Source organism: Haliaeetus leucocephalus, unplaced genomic scaffold (genome assembly GCF_000737465.1).
Source record: "Haliaeetus leucocephalus isolate CR32 unplaced genomic scaffold, Haliaeetus_leucocephalus-4.0 Scaffold984, whole genome shotgun sequence".
Taxonomy (NCBI): domain Eukaryota; kingdom Metazoa; phylum Chordata; class Aves; order Accipitriformes; family Accipitridae; genus Haliaeetus; species Haliaeetus leucocephalus.
The window spans coordinates 1944474-1963061 of record NW_010973420.1 but is presented as its reverse complement, the minus strand read 5'-3'; the positions used below and the strand labels follow the sequence as shown (position 1 = coordinate 1963061).

Here is an 18588-nt window from a genome sequence, read left to right as displayed (position 1 = left end):
CTTGCTATCCCAAATATTGGCTTCAACTTTAAATCAGAGCTCAAGCTCTGTTCTTCCAGGTTTCTCTGGAACAACATTATATGATTCTCCCACCTGAAATTTCAGAAAAACAAACAGATGGGACTGTGAGACTTAGCCCCTATAAATTTCACTGACTATCAATGTGTGGTCCAAAATCAGGAGCAGTTTGCTTCCTGTCTGCAGAATTTTGCCTGCTTCCACTTTTGCCATGTTAACATACAAGTTGGAGTGACTATGCAATATACCGCAATGATTCACAGTGAACAAAATATTCTGTGGGAAGAAAGATCTCTAACAAAAAAAAAAAAATCACCAACCAAAACCCATTGATGTATTGGCTACTGTTCATCTGTCAGTGAAATCCAGTGCATCCTGCATATTTTCTTACCTTAAGCTATTACAGCATCATTTTCAAATGATAAATATTAACTTATATAAAAATAAACATCTTTGAAATAGGACTACATTCAGAATAAAGGTTAAAAGGAATGGCTGAGGCTGACTGTCTTACAGTAGTGCCTTTTTAGGGACAAAGGCTTTGAACTCCTACATAGCTTCCATCCAGTTCTTTGTAAAGCATATGGAAGTTTTGCGTAGCTGAGTAAAGCCAATTAAGACCTTGAATTCACCCCACAGATATGAGAAATTATCAGTTGCGGTACGTTCTTCCTTTCTTTCAGCAACAACAAAGATATCCAGGTTTCAAAATTACTCATTTTCTTAGAAAAATATTTTGCGCTATTACATTCTAGCACTTGTCCCAAGCATGAAATCACAATTCCTAGAACTGTTTTTACTTTTAACAGTACTAACATACCTTTTACGCCCTTTTTCAGGAAGGGAGGAAGGTGTATGGGGCACAGGGATGACACAACACAGAAAAAAGTCAAAAACCTCAGAAATGCTGATGTATGACTATTTTGAACTAAGTTGGTCACAGGAAAAAAAGTATTTTCAGTATCACAACTGAAGTGATGCTAGAAAAGATTTTTCCCAGCTTACAGACATGTTCCCATTGCCATAAATTAGGTAACAAAGCTCAAATACCTGCTTATCTTGTAGGTCTGAAGAGAGTTCATAGCTCTCAGAAAGTGATCTTGACCTTTTAATAGCTTCTTCCTCTGCTTGTTTTCGCAGTATGGACGTTGAATGCTGAAGTTTTGGCCTCCGAGATCTTTGTTGTCCAGGGGAGACAGAATACAGCCCGTAAGCAGAATGATCGTAATGGTCTGGACTTATAGCTGAACTGTGTGTTATAGGTCCTTGATGGTAAGTAGATGGGCTATCCAAAGATGTGCCAGTTTCACTGCTTGGAGCTTCACCCTCAACACTAGACAGAACAAAAAGACAGAAAAATACTCAGGTAAGTATTGTATGCCAAAATTCTCAGCAACAGATAACACAGTTTTGCTCAGTATCATTTTAGGTAGACATCCAACACATTTTGTTCAAATTCATATGAGGGTAATGTGGCTTTCATGTCAAACACCATAGTTTTCACTGTAATCTAAGGAAGTCTCTATTCTGTTGCAGAGGTCATCTTTAGAGCATGAGTCAAGCAGGAGAATGGAGGTTTCAAGCATTATTTAACTTTATAAACTACCAGTAACATCCTGAGTAAGCCACTCAGCAACCACTGTGTAAAATAAATGAAAACTTTTAATTTCTTGTAAGACTGCTCATTTCCAAGTTGTTCTACTTCAAAACGATAGATTCTTATCTGTGTCTTTCCTCGCTTTGAGAAATAAAAGCAATACTTTCTTACTGTTATATTACAGTTTGACATAAAAGGATTACTTTCATGTTTCTCAACAGAGACTTGGGATTTTATGGATCTTGTGAGCTACTATGTTTCTAGAAACTGAAGTTGGGAAAAAGTACCTACAGGAGAAATCTCATTTATTTCTCTGTTAGTGAAAGATTGCTCCCATGGGATACTTTTGGCATGCTTTCTATTATGGAAAGAAAAAAACCCTTTATATTAAAAGAGTTGTACACAGTAGGAAACATTTTGAGTCCTAGTCAAGGTTTATCCTGAAGTAGTGATGACTAATAGTAATTTGTATTTGTTTTATATTTACAGTAGGGCATTCTCACATTGCTATAGGGTATGTACTTTCACTCTTCCATCTTTTTCATGTTTCACATAAATCCTTACTATCTGCCTCATCCTGTGTACACAGAGCACTGATAGAAAAATGGAATTTTAATTTTTTTTTAATCACTCAGAAAGCTTAGTAAACACTCCACACATGCACGAATATAAGTATTTGCAGCACTTTCCCTACCTTTTGTTTTAGGAACAGGTACATCCAAACTCTAAAGGAGTAAAATTCCCCGTTTCCACCACGCCCTGTATTTCTTATTTTGCTTTCACTCACATGTATACGAACATAAAAAACAAAGCCCTCCTGTTGCCTCTCAGAAATGAAACGCTGTGACCCTTGCTGCATACACATACCACAGTAGTCCCTTCAACAGTTCAAAGTACAGACCGATTTCTGAAAGAACGTTCTCCACCGGACCGCAGCGCCAGAAGAGATCAAGGTTAACACTGGCAAAACTCTCCTAGCTTGAACAGCGTGTACTTTTTAAAGTGAAGGAGAACACCCCCCACCCTCCCGCCCCCGCTTAGATTTCTGAAAATGTTTCTATAAACATACAAAACTGAAAGCAAGTCCTCTTTCTTTGCCCATCAAAATATGACTCTACCCGAAAGGTATTTTCAAACATACTTTACCCAAGCTGGAAATATTTTCAGTGTGCACACATTACTTTTTCCAAAAAGGAAGTTGACAGGAAACTAATCCCTTTCCCTCCCTGATACAGCTGGCTTTCAAGTTAAAAATGGTAAATTATCCAGAGTTTTGCTAGTGACATTGAAACTGTGTAACCACTCGTTAAAAACAAACAAATCCTTCTCTCTAAAGTATCCATTAAAGAAATTAGAAGGATACAGAACTGCTTCACATTCTCTCTTTAAATACTGAAGTATGTTCCTCTGTTCTGCTAACTGTGAGGCCACACCATTTTGTACATCACAGGTTCCTAATTACGAGCTTATTTGTAAGTACTTTTCATACAAGTATGGTAAATTTGTTTTTAACAGCAAGTCAGGAATTATCACTATTTCCCCCTTAGGTTCTGTGACTTTTTTTGCCTTCCTCGCCCTTAAATTGTGAGCTATTTAATAACACTTCCACATTGATTATTATCTCATGTTGACAATTTAATGATACCTTTAGTGGATCACTTAACCTTTTCATCAACAAAAAGGGTACTGCCCTAATCAGAAAAATTTGGAAGGGGGTCTACCTGAGGCTCTGATTAAATTTAGGGGTTTCTTCTAGTTTGTCTTTCATACTTTTTCCAGACATAAATATGATCCTTGACTGGCTGTAATGCTTGATCTCATTTTGCTCATGGGCCCATTCCCTGCCATCACACCTGACCTTTGAAGCAGGGAAGTAATTATCTTTTACAACAGGCAACCTCCTGCACAACAGTATGACAGCCCTTTAAAGCAAACAAGTCAGTATTGCATATGTGAAACCCTTCTCCCATTCAGCTCTTCTTGTCCGTTAGGAGCAGCTGAAGCTTCATAGGAGTTATTTCATAAAAATGAAACTCCACTGACAACCAAAAGCAGCTTGCTTTCTACTAGTTACTACTTCACATATGTTTGGAAAAGAAAAATATTTCAACAAATATGACTTGTGTGATGCTTTAAGGATGACAAGATGTATTGCTCCGCTATGGAGGAAGTGCACACAGAGCATCATGGAACAGGAATGTAGACTTGAGAATCATCCTGCCCATGTCTATTTTGAAAGACTGTATGCTATAAAGGGTACCTTTGCTTCAAAACAGACTCAAAACATGAGCCAGTCACTACAGGGTTACAAGGGCGGGTTTTATCTATCCACTTATTAAAAATGCCAGCACACAAAAATGTCAAGGATTCTGCTCCAGGCTTGCCACAAGAATTAGAACAAATCCCCCTATGACTAGGGGAGCAGTTAGACACTTCTCTAGCACTACTTCACTTCCAGTAGCCACCCTGCACACACCGTCTTTCTCAGATGGGCAAGAAATTAAGTACATTAAGTACACTGCAAAAATGGACAATATAACACTTCACCCAACCCCAACTAGAATTAGAAATAACTTCTTAATGAAGGTCTCCAATTTGAGGCATCTGCCACCTACTATACATGTCCAGTAGAATTACTGATAATTTCAGTGTTTAAAAAAAAATAATCTAGTGGGTAAATTTGGTTCATCCCCCTGCAACGTGCAACGGCATATTACTAGGGAACCTGGCAATATGTTGAGCATTCCAATTGTGTAGTATTAGGAGAATGCAAAACAGTTGAAATTAACCTTTCATTTTTAGAACTCCAATTGTTTTATCACACTCCTGTTTCAGCAGAAAATAGACATCCCTTATCTGCCAAGCCAGAAAAAGGTTGCTTGCCAGTATTTTACAAAGAAGCAGAAAATGGAGCAGCTAAAGAGTGAAAATGGAAATTAAATATTTAAAAATAATTAGTACTATTAATATGACTTTGCATGAACAAAACTTTAAAACAGAGCCATGGAAAAACTTTGTTTCTTTGTACACCTAAATTACTTTTTTGAAAGAGTGGCCAGCACTGACTGAATCAGTATTTCATCAGAAATTGACACTGGAAGTTTCTTCCTGCATAAACCTCAACTGGTAATACTGTTAAGAAACCCCCCAAACACCACTATATCAAGAAACAATAGGGAAGATGAAAAGCTTAGAGGAAAAATGGAAACAGACTGAGCACAGTATTTTTAACATATTTCAATGGATATGTAAAACTATTGGTGAAATCAGATTAATTTTACTTTTTCCAATTACTATAAAGCAGTATTAAATACCAAACATAGACGGATTCGGGCATTTTGTTTTATTTTGTGTGTGTATGGCTCTAGACTTCCTGCAAGAGCTAAGCCACATACTCTGCAAACACTTTTAAATTAAAATACATCAGCTGCACTGACATATGTGCGTGCAAGTAGGATCTGTTGGCTTCATCAGCAGGGCAGTAAGATAAGGGTCATCCCCGCAGTGCAGCTAACACTGTATTTACCCATGATGCACATTGTGCTCTAACAGCTACAGAATCAAAGCTCACTGCTCTGTCTGAATCAAAGACTAATACCAATGTGTAAGCAGTGGCTGCCAAAAGCTGCTTTTCTAACTAGTTTGCCTAGATGTCGAAGCTAAGTAACATGGTGCATGGCTCTATCTTTGGACTAAAGTAGCATACAATAGATTCAAGCTGATAAAATATGAAGTAGATGTTGTTGCTAGCTAGAAAATGGTCATGTGTTTTACAGTTATTTCCCACTATTCAGGTAATAAGTTAATTTCAAGAATTACCTAATAAGAAAAAGCTCTGTCTCCTCCTTCCTCTGTCTACTCGCCAAATGTAGTTGTGTGGTTAGCCATGACCAAAACAAAACATTTCCTTACTAGGCATTTTAGCAGCAGAAACCTGGCAGGTCTTTTCTTCCCCGTCTCTCAATTTATACCTTCAGTTATTACTTCTGATCACAAAGGCTGTAATTAGTAACCAGTACACTAAAACCACTATGATATTTTAAAACAACATATTATTCAGGATGCTTAAATATCTACTGTTATTCTTTGATTTATTTTTCATTTTCATTCACATCTTCCTCTTCCTTCAAATCTTGCCAAACTATTATCTTAGCAAAACCAAAAAAAAGCACAATAAAGAGAAAATTTTGAAAAACAAGAAAACTTCAACATTTGAGCTTAAAATGGAAACTGAGTCCTCAAGACCTAAATTTCAGCAAAGAGCACCCAAGCTTTTCCATGAGTAGACTTACTTGTTCCACTGACAATAATAGCAAAATGATCAGAGAAGCTGCAGGTTTGGTTCCACAGGCACAAGCATTTACCTCTCAGAGAGACTATACTATGAAAGAAAGAGAGATGATAACCAGAAAAGCAGAAATTCCCTTTTAACTGAGGCCCAGTACCTTATCTTTAGAACTACATGCATGTAAAGAGGAAGTATATAACAATACCGCCAGATGCACAGAATTATACAGTATTCCCACTCAGCCCAGAAACCTCACAGTTTACAAGTAGTGAAGTGTCCCAGTGCATTTGTAGGACTAAAATACAAAGATAATGGAACATATGCTTGCAGAAATCATCCAAATGTTCAAACCAGTATGTTGCAGATTTAGTTTGGAACTAAAAGCAACAAAGAAATACAACATGCTTCTAAATAATGTAAACGCCAAACCAAAACTGCATGCAACATTTTAAAATAGAACCAAAAGACCCTCCCAGCAAAACAGAGTAAATACTTGAGAAATTATTTTACCAATGAACATTCTCTGAAGTCACTAGTTATTTTCATCATTCATTTAGAATGGACTTTCAACAGTGTAATATAAAGACATGAAATTGAAAACAGGCCCTAACAACTGGATGGTACACGCATGAGAACCAATCAGCATTATATTCATCCTGTAAAAAATTTGTTTTGGACATAAAGAGAAGCATGACAATATAATAAGTTTGTGCTGCTACATCATAAAGACTTTTTTTTACATAGCATTTTAGATCCTTAAAAGTATGAATACAAGTTCAAAGGTACACAGAATAAACTCCTTTTCTTCTAAATTGTGGAAAGTGTGCACAAGTAACGTGAATACGGGAAGAAAAACATGGCCAACTTAAAATTCTAGTCAGCACAGGATGATAAGACTACTCAGCTTTGCCATGACACTACAAGTCCTCTGTTCTTTAGGAAGCAGGCAGTTTTTAAACATGACTGTGGTAGAGTATCACTTGCCAGAGAGAGCGGCCAAAACTCCAGGTAGTCTGCATAACCTGAATTCAAATTGAACTTAATGAAGGATTTATACTCTTGTTTTATTTGTTGCAACAGTGAAGCATTTGCATGGGTAGCTGTTCATGAAATTCCTCAGTCAAATCCATCCCTTTCTAACTTGCCTACTTTTCCATGAACCCATGTCATTTACTCCCCTCTTCAGGAAAAATGCACCTAAACCTTTGTATTAAAACCTCCTTTCATAAGCATGACTCCCAGTAAAACTTCTGCCTCACTCAAAAATAAATATCCCATATAAATAGGCCCAAATATCCAGGAAGGAAAAAGTGCTATGCAGCTGTTTTACAACAACTACCTCCTTTTAAAATTTGGAGGTTAAAAAAGTCAAACTCTGATCATAACTCCTAATTATAGATACCCACTTGAAATGGCTCCAAATTCTCTACCTAGCTCAAAGAATGCAGACCAGAAGTCGCCATGGAACTAACCGAGTAACAGAGAGAAGCACAATGGCAGCTGCTAGAGCAGCTGGTATGGTCAGACACTTCCAACATGAAGCCTGAAAAAAACCATTTGAATGGCAAAAATGTTTAGGTCAAATCTAGGCATTCCACGTAGGAATAAACCTCTACAAAAGCTAATTTCATGCATATAGCTTAGTCTTTACAAGTGCAACAAAGTCCTAATTTGAATGTGAAATTTTAAATGACGATTACAAACATAACACTGCTAACTGAAACTATGACTCCCCATACACAACTTAATCTGAACATAAGCATTCATTTGACACAAGGGTACACCCCACTGCTTCAAAGTTGGCTTACATTTCAGTACCCGTGGTGCTTTCTGCTATAAACTAGGAGGCGTATTTAATTAAAGCTCTGATGTATGCATTGTATTATCTCAAATTACTCTCCACAAAAATTTCTTAATGTAACTTCTTAAAATGCAAAACTAGCCATACGTAGTTCATACAAGCTAGTTTTTTGTAGCATTCCCCCCACCCCCATTACAATATTCCCCAATGGATTGAGAACATTTGAGCAGAATTATATTATTAGTACAGTTTGCAACAAATTAGAATCTAGTTCTTATTGCCATGTCTGTTTTGTACTGTCTAGTAAACAAAAGTCAATTATATTAAGAACTTATACAAATCCCCAAATTCAATAAATGCAATAACATTAACAAACCAATCTATCTTCAAATATACACTGTCAAAAGTTCAAAGCCATTATGATGGACAACAGTATTCACAGGCAGTGGCAAAAGCTTTGATCCAGGAAAGAAATATTGACCAACTTGTTTTACTTAGAATGCAGTCTCAATTCAGCTGTTTCTGTTAAAAACAAATGAAAGCTTTGAATGCACATCAAAGTAATGTCCCAGGTAATTAATCTTACTGAAGTTAAATATCATTGCAAAAAAAATCCAGACAAAATTTGCATGTGTCTCAGAAATGAACACTAACAAAGCAACCGCTTCATTCCGTAATGTTCTGCGTAATAAGACTGCCAACAACAGCCAGCTTAAGTTAAAACACAGTCTGACGACCACTGACAGAACGACCAGAATTCCACAGACAAGTACCACTGTGCACACTGCAAACTCTCATTTGTTCTCTGGTCCAAGTCCTGGATTCAAAACCACAGAAAAACCCCAACATCTACTCACTTGGACACTACCAAGTTTTAATTCTCACTAAATAAACCTATAAAAGGCACTAACAAAAAATGTTTTTTAAAAAAGGGCATTTTGACCAACAGTCTTATATGCCTTTAGTAGTAGCAGAGAGCAGGAGAAGAAAGATGAGAGTATTTTCTCCACACCAAAACAGAATGTAAGAATTAATGCACCGCCTCTTCTGAAATGGAGACGCACACCAGCAAGATGAAAAGAGAACCACAGGAAAATCTACCTAACTTCTCAATTTTAGGGAACAACCTTTATAATAGATTTAAGGACTAAGAATATCCATTTGAAAAGAGCTTACTTGAGATTATCTTCAGATTCCAAGGAGGAGAAAGAAGGTTAAACACCTCACACATCACCTTTGTCTAAGTCAAACAGTGGCAGTATGTTGGCTAGTAGACACAAGTATTTACTACAGAAGGGTCAAACAAGCCCATGAACCGACCTCACCCAGTACCCATTTAATGCCTTATGAACCCTATCTGCTAAAGGTAAAGCTGTGTTTTATTTTCGTTATTTAGCAGCTGGAAAATAACAAAGGAGACTGAGAGCATCAACAGAACTTGAGTACAGCTTACAAATGTTAGCTTCTATCTCAGGTAAAGACAGACAACGTCATTCTCTGCTAATCTATGTTAATCATCACTCAGCATATGTTTATTCAGCAATGACCGTATTCCATACTTCAAACTCTTTTAAAAATGAATAAAATATTATTAAAAGATGACTGTGGTAATAATTTGAGGCTTGTGGCTGGAAGAAGAGCTCTCAAATTTATCAGCCCAATTTTTAGAATGAGGGTCTTTATGGTCAGCTCCTCCTCTTGATGTGTCAGCATAAAACATACTAACATCAGAAAATATCACGTATGCTTCAGAAGGATGTTTACCTTTGTATAAGTGTAACTGTGGTATCTGACCATTTAACAAAATCTGTGAAGTTCTACCTACCACTAGCAGACTTTGTCCTGTTCCTCCTATGTAAACTCTTACACAATAGGATAAGCTTCAGAAATCTGTGGAGTTTCTCAATGCAGCTGTGGTAGAATTTGACCTCATCTATTTATTATTTATTCAGATATATCATTCAGCAACTGGAATCCTCTTATTTAGCATATCTATACTACATATGACATGTATTTAAGATAGTAAGATATTAATACACATTCTACTGGTTATATCATGACATGACCTTTATACAATGCTAATTTTAAAAAGGAAGATTTAATTTCTGCAGCTGAGAAGAAAAACTGATTTGCACACACAGCTGAAGCAGCATTTGATATAATGCAAAAATCCTTGGTGTCCTATACCAGCTATCCTTGTATTTCACCTCTGTTGTGGCTTCAGCTGTTGTGTCAAGCCCACCAGAGGAAGAGGTGATACAGAACGGCACTGCTGAGAAATCAGCTTGCTGGCAATTAGGTTCTATAAGAGACTAAATACTAGTTTCCTCTCCCCATTCAGGTCTTGGTGGATAATATTCTTTCCCCTCTTATATACTGTATATCATATAAACATGAATTAGTTTAAAGATCCTTAATGAAATCCTGTTTACTGAATAAATAAAATGTTTCAGGCATTGAAATTTCATACCTAGAACAAAACTATATTCTCATCTTAGATCAAATATACTCGATAAAGCCTATAATTTGACTCATTTTAAGGTTTTGCCCCTTTAGTATTCAAAATTATTATAAATAAGAAGCAGTATAGAGAGCTAGGAACAATTTTTGAGCAGGCCAACCTTTCCTTTCAAGTATGTGTGTGTGCCTGGGCAGAGGGAAATTAAGAAACATCATAAACCAAAGTGCATGCAGAGGGTCCACACAGCAGAAATGACAACAAAACCATCATTCTGTATTGGACACTATATCGGGTAAAGTCACAGATCACATCAAAACTCTATTAATTTTGGCCATATTTTCACTTAAGTAGCGAAAGAACATTATGCAGAGAGACCTATTTAAAACAACCGAGGGATCCCATTTCGATTAGTTAATAATATATTGTTATTATCTAATGTGGTGTGCTTTAAAACACTGATAAACATGAGATACTTTGTTCTCTCACTTGGATTTAAGAAATAGTTGGCTAAAGTTCTCCCACTTTTAAAATCAGAAAGAAAGGCATTGTTCAACTTCTAGTGGTTGTTTGACTTCTCTCTGAAGTTACAGATAAATGTCATAAGGTTAGAGAGCAACGTACTTAAAAAAGCCAATCCAAAAGGAACATGTACTGTTAAAGTCTGACCAGAGAAAGAGCTTTTACTGATCTAACTCAATCTAGAAGTACACATAATATGAAAATATCACTCAGTTTTAAACACTGCACAAATCCTGCATTTTGACTGCCAACTACGTCATGCCAAGTCTAAAAAAAACCAAACCCAAAAGACAAACCCTACTAGTTTTCTCTATGGAAGAACAATATAATTTTGATAAACATAAATGCAAATGGGCATGGGAAACTCTCACCAGGTAGGAAAGAAAATGGATGAGAATATAGAACCCTTGTTGCTGCTTCCAGTGAGGTTCAGAGCATTGCTACCAAGTTAGTGAGAATGGAACTGGCCTTGAGCATTCTGCACGCACCGAGAGAGGTCTGTGTTGTAACTTACTGGAACAGAATCACTGCTAACCAGTCCTTAATCACAGGAATCCTCATAAAAATGAGAATTTTATCCTCTGCAACACACCCAAGGTTTATATCAAAGTGTACTGAACATAATGTTTAAGAAAACAAAATGGTAAGAGTTGTTTTGTTTGAAGTATGGAGTTTGGTGGAAAAGAAAATGTTTTAGATGTTACTTATATTCAAGGCAATGCACTCAAATACAGAAGATATTTGGAGACATACTCAGAAAGATATTTTGTGTCTTACTACATGTAAATCTTCACTTGTAGGAAAATGAGACCTCAGAAGATTGCTTAAAACCTCTAAATCCGTTAAAGAGCTGACAGATGCTTTTTCTCATTCACAAACTTCCTTCCTTTACCATTTCCTCTCCATTATGCTGAGTCTATATATTTTATAGATCTTCTCTGTTAGTGAGGAATTAAATGTAGGCTTTCTGTAGAACTTCTGACCCACCTCACTGATCACAATAAAAAAGTAACACAATTAGCAATTCCTGTCTTGGAGACCTATAAATGCTATTTCAAAGCTTACTATAAGCCAAGAACTTTCTCCTTACAAAGCTTATCTATTACCAAATTTTAAGATCTGCTCCTATGTTCTAAATAATTTTATTAGCTACTTCCAATCAGTACCTAAAAAGAGGACTTATTGCACATACACAGAACAAGCATCATCGTTATGTTGTACTGCAGCTTGTAGCAGCTTCAATTCGATGTAGCACACAGATGCCCCAGTACAGCTCTGCAGCTCTTGCTCCCAGAAGCATCGACAATCTGCACCAACTTCTGCTGATACAGCTTGCCTTAGCTGGGGGCTGCACATGAGGCTGATCAACCACAAAAGCACATCGGGTCTAAAATACAGAACTCAGACCATTCTTAGAATTTATAGGCTCTTTACCACAACTCAATTCATAGATCTTTCCACAATGGAAAATGGTCCTTTAGGACAAGGGTAGAAGTCCAGTTCCTGAAAACAAGAGTCACCATTTTGCGAACTGAAAATGAAATATTGTGCAAAGACAGATTTTGAAAATATCAACCAGTCAGAAATGATCTTGTGTAACATGCTGCACTGTGGCAGCACAGGAAAACCTGAAATACTTCTTTTCTTCTAGGCTAAGCTAATAAAAACCATCTTAATCACATCTTAATTACAAAAAAAAAAGAATCCAAGTTTGCAACAGGTTGCCACCACTTGGGACAATTTCCATTAAGGCTGGGCAAACCTCTTTTCTCTCTCAATTTCACAAAGCCTTAACTGCTAGTATTAATAGGAAACTATTAGCTGTAAAGTTCCATTCTCCCAAAACTTGAAGCATTAGAATCAGCTCCTTCTTGAAACCAGTTTCTACTAAATGCTTCATATCACTAGTATCTTCTAAACGAGGTTCACAGAATAAAAGATTAAAAAAAGAATATATAAAACCCAATAATGAACTGTCTTTCCTTCAAGAATCTAAGATCAGCTGAAAACATTATCTAACATTCAACACCCTATGAAATGTTAACTTCAAAGCATGAGAATCACACCAGACACCTCTAGAATGGAAATTCAACAGCTGTTTCACAGCACATTACAATAAAGCAGAACCTCGTAAGAAAGAGAAAGAAAGATAATTTTTATTCCCAAGTGAAAGTGTAGAGGGAAGTTAGATTGAGAGAAAAGCTATTATTAAGTGAAACATGACCAGAAAGTCAGGAGTTTATACAGGCCTGTTCCGTTACATGTACTATTAGAGCCCTAGGAACTGCAGCTGGATCAGGAACACTGCTGTCCATCTCATTTGAACGATGACTTCCTCAGCACAACCTCCCCAAACAATGAGGGAAACCCTGTCTTTGGTATTATCTTTAAAGACAAAAGTGCTTCCAACTAAATTATCCATTCCTTCCTGAAGATTTATCCTTAGAGTTCAGTGCAAGTACTGACATGGCCTACCCCAACTTGACTCATGAAAACTGCAAGGATCACAACTATAATCATTACGGCTGTAGGCTACACTAAAAAGAATACACTAAATTCAAGGTAAATACAGTCCAACGTACAGCTGTCTAAGCTACAATACCCACAGCCACCGCTGTATTTAATCTCCCTGTGATCTGAGATTAAGTTTGGTCCATTCTACCACAAAGGTGGGGAGTGAAAATTAAAGTCAAATTGTAAACTTTCCTGTAGTGCAGTTTTAGAACTGGCTGTAAACATACCCTGCAACAGAAAATCCATCAGGTTTGCATCCTTGCTTCCTTTACACTGGATAAAGATGACCTGAAAGGTCATGTATATATCAACAAACAGAAGGAAGTTAGTTTTCTTTTCCTCTGTTCTTACCAAAACATTTAAACTCGTGATGCATCCATCCTTGTTCATCTGGTGAATTTTAGGGGCGACTGAAATTTTTTTGACTAAACGATGCAAATACCCCTCAAAACAAGCTTAGGATTCTTTTTCTATTACCCTGCCCTGTACATAGCCACTTATGTAAAAGGAAGCCAAATCATAACTGTTGCATTTTGTTTGTGCTTGCACAACATAAGGCAACAGGGAAGTGGGTCCTTTGTTTTTAAGCACAAGTTTAACTTGGATGACACTGAACTACTAAAAGAATCTGATTAACAGATATACTACATCAATTTCCTGTATTAAAGGCTATCAAAACCATCATTCAAACTTTCTGCTTCTCTCACAGGGACAAAACAGTTTGATTTTTTTGTCATACCAAAGCTTGGCTTTTTAACTTTAATTTTATTAAAGACATCTTTACAATAATTTCATGAAAATGTTTCTAGTCTTTTGTCTATTGTAAGGAAGCAAAAGAAGATTTATTTAGCTAAATTTGCAGTCCCCTTTAATGTAATACTAAGGCTTTGTGCTACAGTGGATTAAAGCAGCATCTGTTCCTCTCTGGAAACCTGGAGTCAAATCACAGCAGTGCAGTAAACTTGCCATCTCTGCCTGCACCCTAACCAGAATTGTCCTTCCTCCAAATAAAATTCAAACAAATTCCTGAAAGACACAAGAAGGGCTATGTAACTAAAATATTTCTGGTTAATAAGTCTTGCTAAAAGAGCCCATGATCAGTAACTATTTTTGCATAACAAAGACGTAGGAAATGAACAAAATCTGTTCATCTAAGTTTTGACATAAAATGACAATATACAGGATGCTAAAAATGAACTTCCAAATCCAGGGCCTGATTCTGCTCTTATAACTACACAGTCATCTTAGACAACAGAAATAAAGAAGCAAACTTGGGAATATGAAATTGGCTTGTGGCCCATACTTTGTTTAAACATAAATGACATCCAAACAAAGCACAGTTAACAAAAACAGCACACCAACACACTTTCTCCCCAAACCCATGATTCTTCTCTTCATAATTCCAGTTGTTCTGTTGATCAGGCAGTGTCTGGGTTAAGGGCACATCCTCACATATTTAATGTAACAAATAGAGCAATCAGGGCTCCATCTTGATTACAGTTTCTGAGATCTCCTGCAGTTCTGTTATTAAATAAACATAAAAAGCAATAATTGATTGACAGCTAGTGTGATTAAAATATGCCTGGCTCTGAAATTAATGATAAAATTGCCATCAATTCTGACAGAAAAAGAACTTTGTAAATGCTGAAAGCACAAGAAAATCACATCCTTAATGTCCTTCACAAATTATGGTAAATCCTTACAATGAAGAGGCACAACAGGCACAACGACCCAGCTAATCTACATCTATGTATCAATAATGTTCAAAGCAACACTGTTTTTTTCTCCTCAAATTTTGGTCCTTCATAGTTTGGGTTGGGTTTTTTTTTTTTTTTGGGGGGGGGGGGGTAGGGGGGGTGTTTTTTGTTTTGTTTTGTTTTTCCCAAAAATACCATATTAAAAAATACAGTAACTTGAACCATTCCTTTGCACCTGTCAGAATCATGCAGAAACTGGAAGCCGCATGGGTTTACAGCAAAGAGGATGCATTAGTTCGGTTCTTGAGATTCTATGAAGACTTAGTGGATAATTTCCATGACATCTTTATAGCATTAATATTTCCAAACTAAAGCTGCCCTGATAGCCAGCTAAATCCAATTTTACTCATTGAGAGTCACACAGCTGAGGCTAGAAAGTTAAGGCAACGCAGTGTCTTGAATTTCAGTTGGATCACCACAGAGCAGGCAAAAGGACATGTTTTACCAGGAAAGCAATATCTCACTTCCAGCACTCTTGTTTCCCAATGTTCTGCTAGAGACGCCTGAAGTCTGAGTATGAGTAGTGTTAAACATCATGAAGCACAACGGAAATATGTGAGGAGATGTTAAACACCTACATGTAGCATTCCTACAAATGTTGGTTTTGGTTCAGGATGACACCTTGCATCCACCAACAGAGGACTGGCTACTTTTAGGCCAGCTTTTATAACTCACAGCCACTTCTTATTGGTGTTCAGGGCAAATACAGTTTGCAAGCATAATTAGAGTAATCACATAAGTGTGCTAATCAGCTATGCAATTATGAGATCTTCCTCTTCAGAAAGTTTGATCCTTGAATTGCCATCTTTATACTTCGGACAAAACATGATCAGTATAAAGGTAAACTGTTGTTTCAAAGTATCTGTTCCACCCAAAGTCCTAGTGCATAACCTTGAGATCCTCAAAGGCACAAAAAAATCCCAGCCTCCAAGTGATAGAAGAGTATTCTCATGAAGACTAAATATATGGTGGAATACTTTCTAAAGCCATATGAATAGAAATACAGTTGTCTTGAGAGAATTTTCATTTTGCAAATATGAAATGGTCACAGGGTGAGGAAAACCATGTAAGGCCACGGGGCTGTCTATCCTAAGAAATCACTTCCCAGTTCTCAGGAGGAACACCCTGCCAACTGCTAGTGAAGAGACCTTCTCCAGCAGAGGTCTGCTTGCCCAGCAGTAATTCACTGTGTCAACTCCTAGCAACCTTCCAATATAGATTTGCAACAAGAATAACAAATCAGAGTTACTGTTCAACTTGGTATTTGTACTTTTCAGGTGAAAAACTGAATCCTTGGCTTTCTTTACCTGACAGTTGCAATTTATTCAATGAAACTGAATTACAAATTGTTTATTAACTGCACCAGGATTTCCAGAGAGCTTCTAAAGGGGCAAAGAAACGAGTAAACGCTGTTGATACACTGAACGCTATAATTTTCACTGGTTAGCTCCAGATCTTGCACTACAGTTAGTATCTGTGATGATAATGATTCAGGTTAGTAGAAATAAGAAAAAAACAGATGATAGCTGACTTCACACATGAAACCCCAACATCGAGCACCTATTAACTAAGAGGGGGAAAAAACAGCTGACTTATGTAACAGTACTCTCAATATCTGCAATTTCAGGAACTAGAACAGGACATCACAACAACAAAACAAATCTGGTACAAAAGTAGAAGTAAAATGGGAAACAGGTCATTTCATTCAGCTTGGCTTAAGTTCTCCCAAAGCACTAGATAGATGTAATGAATTCTGCGTTTATATGAAGGATATCTGCCACAAGAATAGACACAGTTAAATGCAACCATCCAAACTAAGTACTCAGCAATTCCTCTTTTAACACATCAGGCAGAATAATCAAGTTTAACTGAAAGGAAGTGCATAGTAATGTGCAAATGGAGGAAAAAAGTCTGAAACAATGACTGAATAGCAGAACGTAACTGTGTGAATACAAGCAAACCTGTAACTGAAGTAACATTTACTAATTATGTATTGTAGCAAGCCGTGCAACTGTAATATCACTTTTGCAAACATTACCAACTCCACCCAGGAAATTTACAGGCTCAACTTTATTATTTTCCTTAAGGGTAAAAATGAGCTTAAGGATCACTAATTGTGTGACTAAACTGTACTATAAAACATTTTTCTTTATCAAAAACCCATTTTTCTTTTCATTTCCAGAAAAGACACTGTTGCATTCATATGTAGTTAACACTTAATCTAGTCACTTCCTCCCTTTCCATTTTTCCACACACACACACAATTTAAGATGTTGCCTATCTTTATTTAAATTGGATATTTCTTTAGTAGTTGATCAGCTCAGAATTTCATTGAATTATTTGGCGGAATACCCTTTCACAATGCATTGAAGATAAAGTGCACATGCCAGGGTAACTATTTTAGTCCATCATAATCTACACACAATATTGCACAAGAAAAACTAGTTCCTACATCTAGTTTTCAAGTAGCTCATGCAACACAGTACTGTGTTTTTGTGATTTTGACGCACATTATTTTAGTAGTTAATAACATCATAACAATAGAGACTGTACGTATTAACATGTCAAATCCCATTTTCTATTTTTCTTTCATCGGTTATTCAGTATCCCTACTTCAAAGGCCTTTAAACTAAACTCTCTTTTCTTTCTTCTTTTTTTTTTCTCCCCCTTTGGCTGAGGGCATGAGTCGCAAACGATCATTTACCCTAGGCAGTTATGACTGAATTTAACGCACCTTCCCTCGCTGACAGTTACACCGCCGGGTCTCCTGGTCTCTCCCCCGGTCGATTTCGGACACCGGGAACAGTATGTACCAGGGCTTTCAAGTAGAACTCGCCGCTTGTTTGACACCAGCCATGTGATTTCTTGCACTATATCAAGCTCAATGAAAAGAAGTGTTTTCATGCTTGCGTACACTCATGGATAGATTTTAGCGGCAAGGCACACGCTAAGTCAGGTTACACCCTAACAGCACTTTTCTCAAAAAGCTTCTGGCGGTTTTATACCTCATCTGCCACCGACTAGCAGCAGTGTATGCACGCGTACGCCTTTGATACCACATTTAAACGCTTGCGATTTCAAACTTGCGTCCCTGCGAGACAGACGGCACTGTAATTCTTCCCCCCTCCTCAACCCAGGACATCAGCTCCAGAACAACACACGATCGCCAGAAAGCCGCCGCCGGCCGTAGAGCGCCGTGCGTTCACGGTCACCGCGAACTTCGCAGCACCCCAGAGACAAACGGGGTCACCCCAGCGGCAAGCCGGGCCCCCTGCCCGTCGGGAGCGGCTCTGGGCTGCCGCTCCTTACCAGCTTCCCGCGACGGCGATCGCCGAGGCCGGGCGGCGACGGAGCGAAGAGCCCTTTGTGTGACAGGACGGGGCTCCCCGCCGAGCAGGGCCGGGAGGGCGCCCGGGGGTTCCCCCCCCGCCCCCCGGGCAGGGCTTACCAGCTGTCAAGCTCCAGCTCCAGCAACGACTGGGTCCTCTCCGAGCTGCAGTGCAGGCACCACATGGCTGGGCCGAAGTCGCAGGCGGGGAGCTCCGCGCCGCCACCATAGCCGCCCCTCAAGGCCGCCCCGCCCGCTCCCCTCACAGCGGCCGCGCACAGCTCGGGTTGGCGGGAGGGTGAGGG

General features: G+C 38.0%; 1 protein-coding gene across 3 annotated transcripts in view; it reads right to left on the bottom strand.

Moving 5' to 3' along the window:
- IQSEC1 (IQ motif and Sec7 domain 1) overlaps positions 1 to 18541 on the bottom strand; it is a 69102-nt gene extending 50561 nt beyond the window's left edge. For all 3 annotated transcript variants that reach the window (XM_010584417.1, XM_010584418.1, XM_010584419.1), the window contains exons 1-2: positions 18404 to 18541; positions 1069 to 1351 (exon numbers count right to left, since the gene is read on the bottom strand). In XM_010584417.1, coding sequence (XP_010582719.1) covers positions 1069 to 1351; positions 18404 to 18468 — 348 coding nt within the window. In that variant the 5' untranslated portion in view covers positions 18469 to 18541. The remainder of the gene's footprint in view (positions 1 to 1068; positions 1352 to 18403) is intronic.
- Positions 18542 to 18588: the final 47 nt, after the last annotated feature.